At 48.9% G+C, this 14347-nt stretch overlaps 1 protein-coding gene across 1 annotated transcript in view; it reads right to left on the bottom strand.

The window, feature by feature from the left end:
• Positions 1-14347, bottom strand: part of FSTL4 (follistatin like 4) — a 336185-nt gene that overhangs the window by 48924 nt on the left and 272914 nt on the right. Inside the window, exon 7 of the mRNA XM_049786821.1 lies at positions 10075-10241. Within this exon, the coding sequence (XP_049642778.1) occupies positions 10075-10241 (167 nt within the window). The remainder of the gene's footprint in view (positions 1-10074; positions 10242-14347) is intronic.

Here is a 14347-nt window from a genome sequence, read left to right as displayed (position 1 = left end):
TGCATCTCTGTAATTGTCTTTTTATGGATGGCTTTCTTTTTGTTCTGATGCATAGAAATGTATTAGCAAAATCAAGGTTCCTCTGAGAAATAAACAGATGCCAGATTAGACCATTCTTTATGCAGTCTGCCCATCCATCTTTGGGAAAGAGACAATTTTACTTAAAGACATGGATTTCACCTTTTAAGAAGCTATTTTCTAAGTACTGGCCCTTAATAAAGTAATTAAGCGAGACTAGAGCGTTAAGTAATATCTGAGCAGAGAAGCAACAGGGTGTTGTCATAGTGATGCCTATGAGTCAGGTTTGAGTAACGTGAAACTAAGTTGTCAATGCTGAAGACTGTCATTAAATGTCCCACATGGGAAGCACCTGATGGAGGGATTGAGGCTAATGATGTAGTCAATGGTGCAGGTTAAAGCTCAGTATAGAAACATTGATTCAGAATTTCCCTCTCTGAAGCACCCCTGATGCTCTTTGGGAAGCATGGGATATAATTTTGGTCCCTAGAATGACACTAATATACAGCCCACCTACTCAACTGTAGACTCCACCCCATGGCTATGGTCTGGGCTCAGGAAGAAGCACACACACACACACACAAAGAAGTTTTAAACAGGAGCACATGCCATTTCATGGCACACACAGCAAACACATATGTGCTTATGCCCCTGCCAACACAGGGCCACCCCTGTTCCTGCCTGTACCCCCACTGTACCACCCTTGCTCACTTCCTCCCCCACTGCTGGGGCCACAGCTATGATCTTATGAATATCCACAGAGCCTGTCCTGCTCAGAGTCCTCACGGAGAAGCCTCCCTCCTACCCGTGTAGTGAGTCCACAGCAAAGTCACTTAGACCCCACAATTTAAGCATGAGGCAGGATGGAGGCTGCTGTTAATAGGGACTTTCAGGGTGAGGGATTTGGCATGGGCCAATCCTACTGCCCCATCCAGGGCCTAGGAGCCAGAGGCTAGGAGATGAGAGGCCAAGGGGGGGAATGCTCCTGGTTACCAGGAACAAGTGGGCACTGGTCTACTGGGGTTGCCTAAATGGTCAGCCTCCTCTATGCTTGAAGGCCATGGGGTCTGGGTGCCTCCTCTCTGGGCTCTGAAGAGCTCCTGTAAGTGGGACCTGAAGCATCATGGGGCTCGGTTTATTCAAATGAATGGGGCATAGTAGCTGAATCTGTGGTTTCTTGTAGAGTCCTGAAGAAAAGGACAATGAAGAGGCAATGGGAGAAGGATAAGAAGAGAGGAAGAGAGAGAAAAGGAGAGAGAGAGAAGGAGAGAGAAATGGAGAGAGAGGCAGAGAGAGAAAGGAAGGGAGAGAGGGAGAGACTGAGGTCTGCTCTCAACTACTAAAAAAATGACCTCAAGGCTTTGGACTGTCCCTTCTCCTCGACTCTGGCTACCTCTAATGGTGTGACCTGTGAAGGGGGCTCTGAACACTGTAAATTCTGCCTCCTTGAGGTGTTGCATGCTGGGTCCAGCCAGTGATAGATGGACAGAGCTCCAATGACTTGTGGGTACCTAGGCCTGGGCTCCCCAGAAGGGAATGCTCTGTGCACATAGCTCATAGTCCTGACCATGCAGGAGAACTAACACATATACCACCTCTAACAGGAGACAATGAGACTCCAGTGTTTGAGTTCCTCTAGGCTGATTTGTATTTAAGTTTTAAGAGAAAACACCATGGCTATAAAAATAGTACAGCAGGGAAGGTTTGATCCCCATCACCCCAGAAAGTCCCCTGAGTTCTGCCAAGAATAATCCCAGAGTACAGAGCCAGGAATAATCCCTGAGCACCACTGGTGTGGCCCTATCTATAAACCTACTAAAAAAAAAAGAGGGGGGAACACTGACTTCCAGATTTCAGGAGCCTCTTTAACTCAGCTGGGGTGGGGTGACCTGGGAAGACAGAGAAGGAGGGGAGATGGGCATTGTTGTGTATGTAAATATTTTGGGGGATTACTATGTTGCTCACCCTAAACTGATTAGGTGATTGTGCCCTACCCTAGGGTGTGACCTGGCATTCTGCCCCCACCCTAGGGTAGGACCTGATTCTGCTTCCACCATTGGTTGGTATCTGATCCCACCATTGGGTGGTACCTGACTCTGGGGTATAAGAGCAAGGGTCTGTGGAAGGCGGGGGCTTTTGCTGGCTGGAACTGAAGCTGAGTCTTTGGACTTCAGTTTTGTCCTCCGAATAAAGCGAATATTTCCACGAGCCTGACTGTCTGCGAGCTGTTTACCCGCCATTTCTCCTGAGAACCGTGGGCTAGACAGGGTGGCAGACGCGTGTTCCGAGCTGGAAGAAAAAGGCCTCATTCTCCATCCCACCATCAGTCAATCTCTTCAGGGGCTGAATTGCTACAGGCATGAGTGAAGGCACTGCACACAGGGGGTAGGGCACTGAAATTCTGCCTTCTCCCTGGAAAAGGGAGGGAGACACCCCCTCAGGAAGAGCTTGTGTGTGAATGTCCCCCTCCACCTGCCTTTATTCCCCCAGCATACTAGTGTTTGGGGGAGGGCATATCACTGCTGAGAATTGAACTAGGGCCAGGTCACAAGCAAGGCAAGAGCCTAACTCCTGTACTGTCTATCCAGCCCTATTTTGGGTAGTGACTTTTATTGTGTTTCCTTTAATGTGACCCCAACGATCCGAGCACTGAGTTGGCTCTATGAGTCCTTCTAGCAAATCACTGAATCAGAAGCTGTGGGTGGGGAGAGAGGAAACTCACCACACACATGCTGATGCTTTTGTTTTGGAGTCAAACCTAGTGATGATACTCAGGGTTTACTTCCAGCTCTGCACTCAAGAATCACTCCTGGTGTTGCTTCTGGGATTATATGAGATGATGGTGATCAAACTCTGGTTGGCCCAATGCAAAGCAAGTACCTTATTCATTGTACTATTGCTCCAAGGTTGTATCTTTATAACTAGCTCCAAATGCCAGACTCTAGGACTCTAATCCAGCAATGTGGGTGCTGAGCAGGGGCCCTATTCTCATGCTCCACATAAGATACTCCCCAGAATTTCAAGTGATGTCTGTTGGGGTCTTGGCATACAGAGACCTTGAGGCAGTTAGGCCTGGTAGGCACACAGTCAAGGCCAAACCTGCAACGTCCCATTCCTGACACTCCTCAAACATTCCTGCTAGCATTTTTCTTAGTAATTCATAGCAAATTCTTGTTTGCCTTAATTGAAAATCCTGGGTGAAATTCTAAGGGTAAACATGCACACAAACCTTGGTGAAGACCTAATACAAGAGGAAGAGGCTGGGATGATCTCTGCCCCCTGCTTCTCCAGGATAATCTCATTCCTATGTCTCTTGAGTCTTTGGGTACCCATATACTATAAGCACTTTCCACTGGGAGCCTGGATCCTCACTCCCTGGGCCTATAGATGGTCTCCCTGGAAGGTCTCTCCTGCAGCCTGGCCCACACTCACATCTGAATATTGCTTGGCATCCCTGCAATCTTTAAAACACTCTGGGGAGGACGCGATTAAATTTCCTTTCACGGCTCATTTCAGGGACCAAGAAGGCTTGTGATCAGGAATTTTCTCCTGCTCTGGCGTTGAAAACTCTTTATCTACTGTGGGTCAGAGTATAAATAGGCACCAACGTTTTGCAGGAAGATTAGGCAAAAGCTACAAAACCCCACGGTTTAAGCATGTGCCGCTCCTTGAACAAGTCACCCCTTTCTAAGAACTTCTCTTAGACCTGCTGATCCAGAGGATATTATGAGGATATTTACTGGTGTTTTGGGAGAAGATCCCCAAACAGGTCTGTGAGCTCCCTGGTCTGGGATAGCAGAGGAAAAACTGGGTTGGCAGATTCTGACCTGTGACTTGAGGTTCTGGGACTGGAAGCTGAAGCAGGTACCAGAACTGATATTGGATCCTAAGGGAAGCTTTGGAGCCAGGGCAGTGAAGACTGTGAGGAGGCCACTGAAAAGCAAAGGCCATTAGAGTGGCCTGGAGCCACAGCCCCCTCCACATTCCACAGGCCCAGCCCTGCCTTATAGAGTGCTCAAGGCCACATCTCATGGTTTGAGTTCTTCCAAAGCTCAAGAGAACTAGCAGTGCCTGTGAACCAGGGGTTTAAATACCATCCAAAGAGGAGTGGCCAATGCCTCTGAGTGCTGCACTCAGTGCTTTCCCAGATTTTAAAACAAAATGTACCCGAGCATTTAATGAGATTATTTTAATGCAGAAGCTACAACCACGAGTCTATGGCATTGCAAACAGCGCTCTGTGCTAATCAAACGCCTCTCATCTTTTTCACAATGGATTCATGACTGGTTCCTATGAAGACAATAAAAATCAAATGAGTCATGAGCTCCTAAATCATTTTCTTGGGCTTTTTTTAATAACTCACTTCCAAAGAAGAACTGGCTGAGAGCATATGCTTCATTCGAAGTATTTGTTTCTGATTTTACACCATTTAGGCATAGTGGTGGTGAAGGAAGCAAACCTTTTAACACAGCCTCCAAACACCATCACAAATGCTTTCTTCTAAGGGGACTTTTTTTTTTGCTTTTATCACTGTACTCTGTCAATTATTGAAAGTCCCAAACATGGAGATTTGGTGAAAGAAAAACTACCACCACCACCAATAACAAAAAAGCAGTGTTTTCAAGTCATTTAAAATATACACAGTTGACTACAGGTTTTTAAAAATTATATTTTAAAGAACACAAAAGAAAAATGTTTCCCCCTGTCACATATTCCAGCCAATAAGCCTTTGTGCTTCTCTCAGAGCACCTGCTTCCAGTCCTCTGGGGTGGCACAGAGGCCTGAGACCTAGAATTGTTTTTTTGCAGATTCCTTTTCTGTGAAAGGGGGTATGGTTTCTTTTTTCTTTATTCTTTTTTTCTTTTTTGGTTTTTGGATCACACCCGGCAGCTCAGGGGTCACTCCTGGCTCTATGCTCAGAAATCGCTCCTGGCAGGCTCGGGGGACCATATGGGATGCCGGAATTCGAACCATTGTCCTTCTGCATGCAAGGCAAATGCCCCACCTTCATGCTATCTCTCCAGTCCCATGGTTTCTTTTCTGAACACCCAGAGCACTGAGAAGGAAGCAGAGTGGGAAATTTGCTTGCTCAGATCTCATGGGAGGGGGACAGGAGTGCCTCTCAGTAGAAGTAGATGGGGGTATCTCTCAGGAGAGGGGTGCAGGAGCTTTTCTCAGAAGATGGTAGAGGACTTCTCTCAGGAGAGGGGTACAGGGTATCTCTCAACAGAGGGGTACAAGGCAGCCCTCCTGGCAGGGTCAGTGCTCAGGGATCTAAGTGAGTTGGGATGGATAGGACTCTGTGGCAGGTGGGGCTTTGCTTCTCTGGAGTTTTCTTTTTCTTTCTTTCTTTCTTTCTTTCTTTCTTTCTTTCTTTCTTTCTTTCTTTCTTTCTTTCTTTCTTTCTTTCTTTCTTTCTTTCTTTCTTTCTTTCTTTCTTTCTTTCTTCCTTCCTTCCTTCCTTCCTTCCTTCCTTCCTTCCTTCCTTCCTTCCTTCCTTCCTTCCTTCCTTCCTTCCTTCCTTCCTTCCTTCCTTCCTTCCTTCCTTCCTTCCTTCCTTCTTTCTTTCTTTCTTTCTTTCTTTTTGGTTTTTGGGTCACACCTGGCAGCGCTCAGGGGTTACTCCTGGCTCTACACTCAGAAATCACCCCTGGCAGGCTCAGGGGACCATATAGGATGCCGGGATTCGAACCACTGACCTTCTGCATGCAAGGCAAATTCCTTACCTCCATAGTATCTCTCCGGCCCCTCTCTGGAGTTTTCCTCAGGCCCACAGAGGCTGCCTTGGGCCAACCCTGCTGTGTAGGATGTGAGTGACAGGCAGTGTCCTGCTGTTATATAAAGTCTCAAGGGCACTGTGCAATCAGAGCAGGGAGCTGCCATGGATGGGGGAGGGAAGTGGCTTTAGGAGCTGACTGGAGGCCTCAGAGTGATTGATTGGTTGATCCCCATCAGGCATCCAGAGAGGGTCCTGACTCACAGATAGGTCTGAGCTGCATTGAGGCAGCAAATCTGCCACCACTGCTGCCCTTCAGAAGACCCTGACTTTGGGCTCTGTGCATGTCCTCCCTTATGCTGCTCTCTGCTTGGGTATGTCTGTTAGGGCAGAGTCCTTTAGCAAACTGGGTTAGGGTGACAATGGTGGTCCTTGGGAAGGGGTGGGTGTCTCAGGCACCCTGCGGAAGCTTGCCAGGTCCATAGGGCACTTGGGGGTACATAGAGGGGAACTTTTGATGAAAACTGAGATCTGAAGGGAAGGAAGATCTGCAGAAGGAAGGAAGAACCAAAGAACACTGGGGGGCTGCCCTCATTTCCAAGACCTATCACTGGAGGTACATATTTGATCTGAGGCTGGAAGGGGCTCAGGAGTACCAGAGGATACACTGATCTGGCCAGATTACCTTTCTTAGGGTCCGTGTTGTCCACAGGGAATAGCTTAGACCCTTAAACCCTTAAACATTCAGGGTCTTGCATGTGCTACATTCCAGCCCCCATTCCAATCTAGATTTTTTACTCCTGTTCTGGAGTCTTCCCCAGATCCCAATATATCAGGATCTTCTTTTTCTTTGCCCCCCCTCTTATTATGGAACCTGCCCCAACAGTTTCGCGTCTGTGACCTGGACATGGTTTTTGCTCTAGGTCCAGGTGAAAAGCTCGTGTTCTGGAACATACATTTCGTGAGGGAGCCCAGAGGTGGGCTCAGGGGGAGTCTGTGCCAGCAGACTGGATATTGGTGACTCTGAGCTGCTGCTCTGGGCAACCCTGCTTCTTGGGTGCCTCAGGCGAATGGGTGTGTTTCTTTGCTAATCAAAGATGATTTTGATGCTCCAGGCATCCTTGATGTTTGCAAGTCAGAGAAGTTTAATTACATGTGTCATTAGGATGGCTTTCTGTAATGGCTCTGTGACGGAGTTCATTAACGGAATTCCTAATAGATAAGACAAGACAAATTAATATTTTGTTGTCCATGAAAGCTTTTCATTAAGAGAGCAGTGGAAAAGTGATTAACGTGTTGTTGCCAATCAAGATGTCTCTCCGCTAAGTGACAGAGAAAGGAGACCCCACACCTCCCACCTCTCAACCTGCCACTGTTGGCTCTAATCTCTCCCCGTGTGACTGTGGAGCTGCCTGCAAGGGGCGGGATTGCATCACCTGCAAGCCATTGGCTGAGAGACTCAGGGATCCCAGCTCCCACGGAGTTTGCTCCTGGTCCTACTCAGTCTCACCAAGGCTGGCTTTCAAAATGTTGAAGTCTGGCTGGGCACATGCTCTGCATGCAGGAGGCCCGGGTTTGATGGCTGGCACTGGATAATGACCCAGTAAGACTGGGAGTAAGTCTTGAGCACAAAGCTGGTGTGGCCCCTAAACCAAATATGCTCTATGATTCCAGATGGTCTGGCTCTATGCTCTCTAGCCTTGTTCCTTCCTTGGAATGTTATTGTGTTCCCAGAAATGGCTTGCCACTGACAAGCTGGGTGCTGCGATGAGGGCCCTTTCACACACAGGACATCAGCACCCCCACTCCCCATAATGTAAAACTAAGGCTTAATTTGCCCAAAACTTTTCTGGACTCCTTGAAATTGGCCAGTCAGCAAGGATGATAGGGATGTGTTTAGTCCCCAACGGCAGGCAACAGGGGTGCCCCATGATCGTATACTTGTCTGGAGAGTTGCCTTGAGCTGCTGGCAACTTCTAATTGTCATTAAGATGGCAGTGTGTTGGGAAGAAGCAGCCTTATGGATAGTGACGGGGATAACAGTGATAGCAATAATAATGAGTGATAGCAACTTAAGGCACTCTATGTGCAGAACCTTAAGTACCTTCTCATTGAATCCTCGCTATACTTATGATAAAGGAGTTCATTCCCATGTCACAGAGGGGGAACTGAGGCTCATCACAGTCAGATGCCCTGTACAAGTCTTAATAAGTGACAAAACTGAAGCTTAAGCCTAGCTTCCTGTGTGTGTGTGTGTGTGTGTGTGTGTGTGTTTGCATTTGCTGTATGTATCCATTGAGGACCCCCGGTTCTTCCCTGAACCTTTATGCAGGGGCTTCTGAGCAGCGCCAGGCCCTGTCTGTTAGTGGGCTGCTGACTTGGCCATGAGCAGCAAGTGTTCCCCCGGAGGTAACGAGAGGTCATTAATCTCCAGTTGCACCCACAATTACCCAAATTGCTAACCTCACTGTGAAAAGTAGAAATGCAATTGAGTTGGTGCTGGAGGCATGTTCAAGGGAAGGGAAAAAACACTCCAAGTAATTTAATTAGCTGATGGCAAGTGCATTAAGAGGAGTTCTGCCTCTGCCTTTATTTCTGATGTCTTTAAATAGAGCCCTAAGAACCACACATGATGCCAGAGAGCCCTTGTTCTGAATTGATCAGCACTGGTCCAACATAGTTAATGTGGATCTACTTTGAGAGCTTTTTGACTCCTGAAGCTGTATACCCCAACACACATCCCTGCACCCTAATAGGAGGCTACCTTCCCTGGCAGATAAACCCTGGACACCTAAGAGCCAGGTAACAGATCATCTTATCCTCCTGCTCAGAAATGGTGACTTCAACCTCTGCTCACTCTCCACAGCAGGGAGGTCACGGGGAAACAGTCTCACCAGGCTCAGAGAACAGCAGCATCAGAGCTTCATGCTGAGCCTCTCCCACACAGAGCATTCTCAGAGCAGGAAGGGACCTATGAGGTCATGGGGCCGAGACATTGCTGATTATAGTGCTGCTTGTATTTGCATGTTTCCACAGATGGGGAGCTCACTACCTCATGCGTGGTTCCCTCCTCTGTGCGGCAGTCTAGTGGATGGTTGGGTGCTTCAGCTAAGTGGCCTGAATTGGTCTTTTAGGGATGCATCTTGGTTCCTTGTGCTAGTTCAACTTGTAGGTTTACATAGCCCAGGGAAGCTCCATTCTGGACCACCTTAGAGGTGGTAGTGGGAACTGGTCACTCACCCAAAGTTCTTCCTTCTCAAGGCCAACCTGTCCAATCTCAGACAGATCTGAGAACCCAGGGGTCCTTCCCTGTACTTGAGATTTGCATTGCTGCAGCTCCAGCTGGGCACTGGGGATCCATCTAAGGGACCCCTGTGTGGGTGATGTCACCATCTTCTCATGGGATCTTCTGGGAATGCGCCTCACCCCACATGCCAAACCAGGGCCAATAAATAAACTTGAGTTATTGCATTTAGTCTTCAAAGCTTATGAGAGTTTTCTAATAGATTGATTCATTGAGACTCAATGAAGAAAGAAAGAAAAGAAAGAAGAGAAAAGAAAGAAAGAAAGGAAGGAAGAAAGAAAGAAAGAAAGGAAGGAAGAAAGAAAGAAGAAAGAAAGAAAGAAAGAAAGAAAGAAAGAAAAAAGAAAGAAAGAAAGAAAGAAAGAAGAAAGAAAAGGTAGATTATTCAAAGTGAAAGATGTGGTACAAGGTGATACTGGGGGCCCATCCTGTGCTGCCTGGCTCCTCAGAGTCCAAAAATATCCCTGCTGCTTGCAATAGGCCTATCCCTTCCTTGACTCATCAACACCATTGTCCTGAACCACCAAGACACACACAAACACAGCTCTCTCCCACCTGCTGTCCAGTCCTTCATCTCCTCACCTGACACTGCACCCCACCAGTGGCTCATATTTCTCTCTCCTGGGGACACCTGATCTCACACCCAGATATGGATGTCTAACCTTGCTGCAGGGTCTGAGATGCCTCTTTGTACTTGGGTTTCCTGGTTGCTGTCTGGCTTGTTATGCCTCCCTCTGAGCCAGAGTGGATGGCAGGGTGGGATTCTGACAGAGCTCACTCCTCTCACATCTTATTTCCATGACACTTTCTGGCAGAGGTGTTCTCTAGTCCTTTCTGGCTAGGGGACGGGTGGGCAGGTTTGGGGCCACTCTCCTCCCTCTCTGTTGGCCCTCCATTTTCCTCCAGCCCAAGGGTTGCAAGCCCCAAATATGGGAAAATAGAGTACTCTGGCCCCAACAGGCCCCTCCCGCAACCCCAGTGTTCTGACCTCTTCCCTTCCAGTACCAGTGAGGACAAAGCCAGCCCCGGGACTCACATTAATGTCTTCCAAGTCCAGGATGTTGAGGGCCAGCCCATGGCGCTTCCAGACAATGGGAGGCCGTAGATCTCCACGGATGGCACAGCTTAGCACTGTGCTCATCCCCACAGTCACGGTGATCACACGTACCCTCTCCTCCGGGGCCAGGCTGAGCTGAACCACTTCTGCAAGGGGAAAGGACAGGGACGTCAGGCACAGATTTGGGGTAGGTTCGCTAAGAACTGCATAAACAGACAAGACAGACAAATGGACAAATGGACTTACATCCTGGGCCACCCCAGGATGGTATGCTTGAATTGCTCTAGGAAGTCTCAGAGCAAACAGCTCTGGGAACAGAACAGAGGCAGGATCTGTGAGTAGAGCCAAGAACAGGGGCTGTCAGAGCCCTATGGGTGGATGTTCAGGACCTGGCAGATAGATATAGAGGCTCTTGAGACTATGCTCAGAGACAAATGGGGGCTGGACTTGGCCAAGAGTGTTCAAGAGTAAGGGGGGCTGCTGACCCCCTGCATACCCACTTGGGGTTGATTTAAAGGTTGCACTGTCCGAGGTCTGGGAACAAAACTCCTGACCTTTCAAGGTTTGTTTCTGTCTGAGGATTCTGAGAACTTGGCTTTGAATTTCTGAGCAGCGGCCATGCACTACTACAGCCGTCTGTGTGCAGAGGCGCCTGTGGGCTGCCACCTGAGGAACTCGTCTGCTTACACTGGATCCCAGAGCACTGGGGCTTGTCATGCTTCAAGTGAGAGGGAGGGCCTGAAAGATTCCCCTGCCATCACTGGGTTCAGGGAAAGAGGTGCTCAGGCTGTTCAAATGCCAGGAAGGAAGGTCCAAGCTGAAGGGATAGGATAGGACAGGCTAGGACTGTCTCTGGCTCATTTTCCCTAGTGTGCAACGTGTGTGTGTGTGTGTGTGTGTGTGTGTGTGTTTGTGTGTGTGTTTGAGGCTCTGGGAGTACTTTTGCTTTTAGCACTCTGGTGGGGTCTGGGGGGTGGGGTTGAGAGGTACAGAGCAAGGTGCAGAGTGGGGGGTTCAGCCCTAGAACTTCTGAATGTCACTTGTACCACCTTCTTTGGGGGAGTTTAGCAAAGGGGGTGCAAACAGCTAAAAGTACAAGAAGCAGGTTTCATGTAGGGGGCCAGGCCTGGGCCCTAGAAACTGAATGAGAGAGACCTGACTTGCTCCATGAGAGTAGGTGAGAAATGGACAGAGAAGTAGAGAGATGAAAACCAGGAAGAGAGCCACCCTTCCTGACTCACAGGCTAGTGCAGAGGGGCCCATGGTAGGAGCAGGAGAGGTTCCACAGAGATGAGCCCCAGTGGGAATGGATGAGCATACTGTCGAGCATATTCTCTACACAGTGATGCTTGTGGCCCATCTCCCTCTTCCACCACGTCTGTCCCTCTGCCCTGCCACAAGGAGTCACCACCCCTGCAGCAGGCCCAGCCTGGGCATCCTAGACTGGGGAATGGGTACCTGCCACCATTGCAGCTCCTTTCCAGCATGTTTACTAAACTAGAAAAATAGGTGATGACCATCTGTAGGAGGCCACATTGCTGGAGATGGAACACCCAGTGTCAGTCTTTGATCCCTGAAGCTGGGGGATGGTGGGATGGGGCTTTAGGCCCTTCCAAAAAGCTCTACTTTATTTGGGGTGGGGGTCACACCCGGCAGCGCTCAGGGGCTACTCCTGGCTCTATGCTCAGAAATCGCTCCTGGCAGGCTCGGGGGACCATATGGGATGCCGGGATTTGAACCACTGTCCTGCATGCAAGACAAATGCCTTACCGCTGTGCTATCTCTCCGGCCCAACCTCTACTTTTTAAGTGGAGTTCCCATCCCTTCTGTATCACACAGGGGTGAAGGCAGCTGATCAAAACAACAGGCAAAAGCCCTTCACCCCCAACTGATGGTGGGTGGGCACTTGGGCTTAATAAATATCCCAGGGGATTCATGGTACCCCACGGCTTGAGGATTATTGTCTGAAAAGATGGGGGTAGGTAAAATGTGGGTGGGATGGGGACTGAGGCAAACCTGATGTGCTGGTGTTGGGGTAGGGTGGGGGCCTGAGTAACAGGCCAGAACCTGGACCCTCTTTTAGAACCTATGATTTATTTATACACAGGAAAGACTCACCTCCCTTGTGCAGGGCCCTGAGTCTTATAATTGAATTATGTGAATATGCAGTCAGTCCAGCACACTGCCTGGGTGTGTGTATGTGGGGGGGGGGCAAGTACTGACAGGCCATCAGCATGCAGCTCCCGTGAGCCTGATAGCAAATATTTGGATCATTTAAGGTTTAATTAAATGAATGTTTTATGGATTTAATTTGTGTCAACAGTCTCTAGTCTCTGTGAAAATTCTGAAGGGAGGGTAATGCCTGCCCTGTCCCTGTCCCTTACCCCACAGTCTTCTGCTCCCTTTTAGGCCCCTTCCTCAGATAATGACTTCCAGGGTGAGTCCCCAGGGAAAGCTCCAGCTTCAAACCTGGTGCTGATCCCATCAGCCTGAAGCTCTGGCCTCAGTGCCCCTAGACTCCCCCGTCTGTTGGAGACATGCTAAGTAACCTTGGGCCCATATCTTCTGACCCTGGATCTCAGGTGAGATACGTGTCTCTCTCTAGAGAATAAAGGAATAAAGAGTTGGGTACTACTTTTAGATTTTGGACTCTGAGTACATGCCCAAAGCAGGTCCTGGTAGATAGCACAGCTGAATGAGGAGATTGGAAGGCACAAACATGTCCTTTCTCCCCAGGTGTTGCTTCAGCTCTAAGAACCTTCTGTAGAAGCTGCCTAGGAGTAGGAATTCAGGGGGGATGAAGGCAGTTGGGATCATGTCTCCTGTGGGTCTGGATTTAGCATCAGGACCCCCATTGCCTTGCGGGGGGGGGGGGGAAGTGGCTTGGACAAGTGTCAGAATGAGGCTCATCAACACAGGATAGGCCACAGGGCGTGGGAAGTGCTTAGTAGGGAGTTTGAGGTTCAATGCCATGTACACATGAATGGAGGCCATGAGGGGCCAAGCCTGAGAGGACGCCCCTATCCAGAGCAGACACTATACTCCTGGCTCCTACCCTTCTCTCTACATCCCACCTCATGGCCTTCCTTTGGAAGGGAAGGAGGGAACCTCTTAAGGACACAAGGACACAGGAGGGCCACTCCTGGTGATGCCAGGTATAGTACCATGCTGCTCAGGTCCTGTGGTGCTTGGGGTAAAAGGTTTGGAACCCAAAGCATGGTCCCTGGCCCCTCCTTCCTCAGTCCTGGCAGCTTAGAGAAGGGCCACGGCAGATGTGGCAGATGCAAGGATCCCCATCATGTCCCCATTACAAGGTCAGGATCTCAGCTCTGTCAGTGCTATTTCTCATGCCAATCCAAACTCGTCATATACCCCCAAACCCACCAGCATGCGTCCTCCAGGAGGATTCTTTGCTTTTTACCAGAGAACAGAAAATTTTCAAATCTTAACTATGTTGGTGTGAGCTTCCCAAGGTCATCAACACTCATAGAACTCATCCTGGCTGGAACATTTGTTTTCTTTCTTTCTTTTTTAAATAAATATTTCTGAAAATCTGAGATTGGTAATTTACTTGCCTTTCTCCTGGCCTACTTAGATTCAATCTCTGACACTCCATATAGCTCCCCAAAGGACATTTGTTTTCAATGACACTCTTGGTAGAAAGGCCAGTCTCTTGCTGTGTTCTGCCTGCCTGTCTATAGTGGACCAGCCCTGGTGGTCAGAGCAGTGAGCCATGCCATGTCTCTTTCTATGCTCTCTTCCCCTTCCTCTTCAAGAGATTTGTTTTTTCTGGAATAAGCTCTGCAGGTGACTGCAGTGGCTCTGAACTAGCACCTTGCTCTGCCCTATATCTGTGACTTAATAGGGTCATGCAGGAAGGTGGTGAAGTACACCTTTCTGAACCCATCACTCAACAATACCAGGCAATTTTCCACATCTCTCAAATTCCACAGTTCACCTGGTTCTTATGGAAATGTGTGTGTGTGTGTGTGTGTGTGTGTGTGTGTGTGTGTGTGTGTATTTCCTTCTGACCTCTATGCTTTACCTTTGGGGATGCCTGACAGCACAAGAGGCTTGAGGCCAGCCAGCCTGACACAGAGGCACATCTTATACTTTTTTTTTTTTTTGGGTTTTTGGGTTTTTGGGTCACACCCGGTGGTGCTCAGAGGTTACTCCTGGCTGTGTGCTCATAAATACCTCCTGGCAGGCACGGGGGACCATATGGGATTCGAACCAACCACCTTTGGTCCTG

The sequence above is a fragment of the Suncus etruscus genome, chromosome 14 (assembly GCF_024139225.1).
Source record: "Suncus etruscus isolate mSunEtr1 chromosome 14, mSunEtr1.pri.cur, whole genome shotgun sequence".
NCBI lineage: Eukaryota > Metazoa > Chordata > Mammalia > Eulipotyphla > Soricidae > Suncus > Suncus etruscus.
The sequence above is the reverse complement of the archived record's forward strand: the minus strand, read 5'-3'. Positions and strand labels throughout refer to the sequence as shown.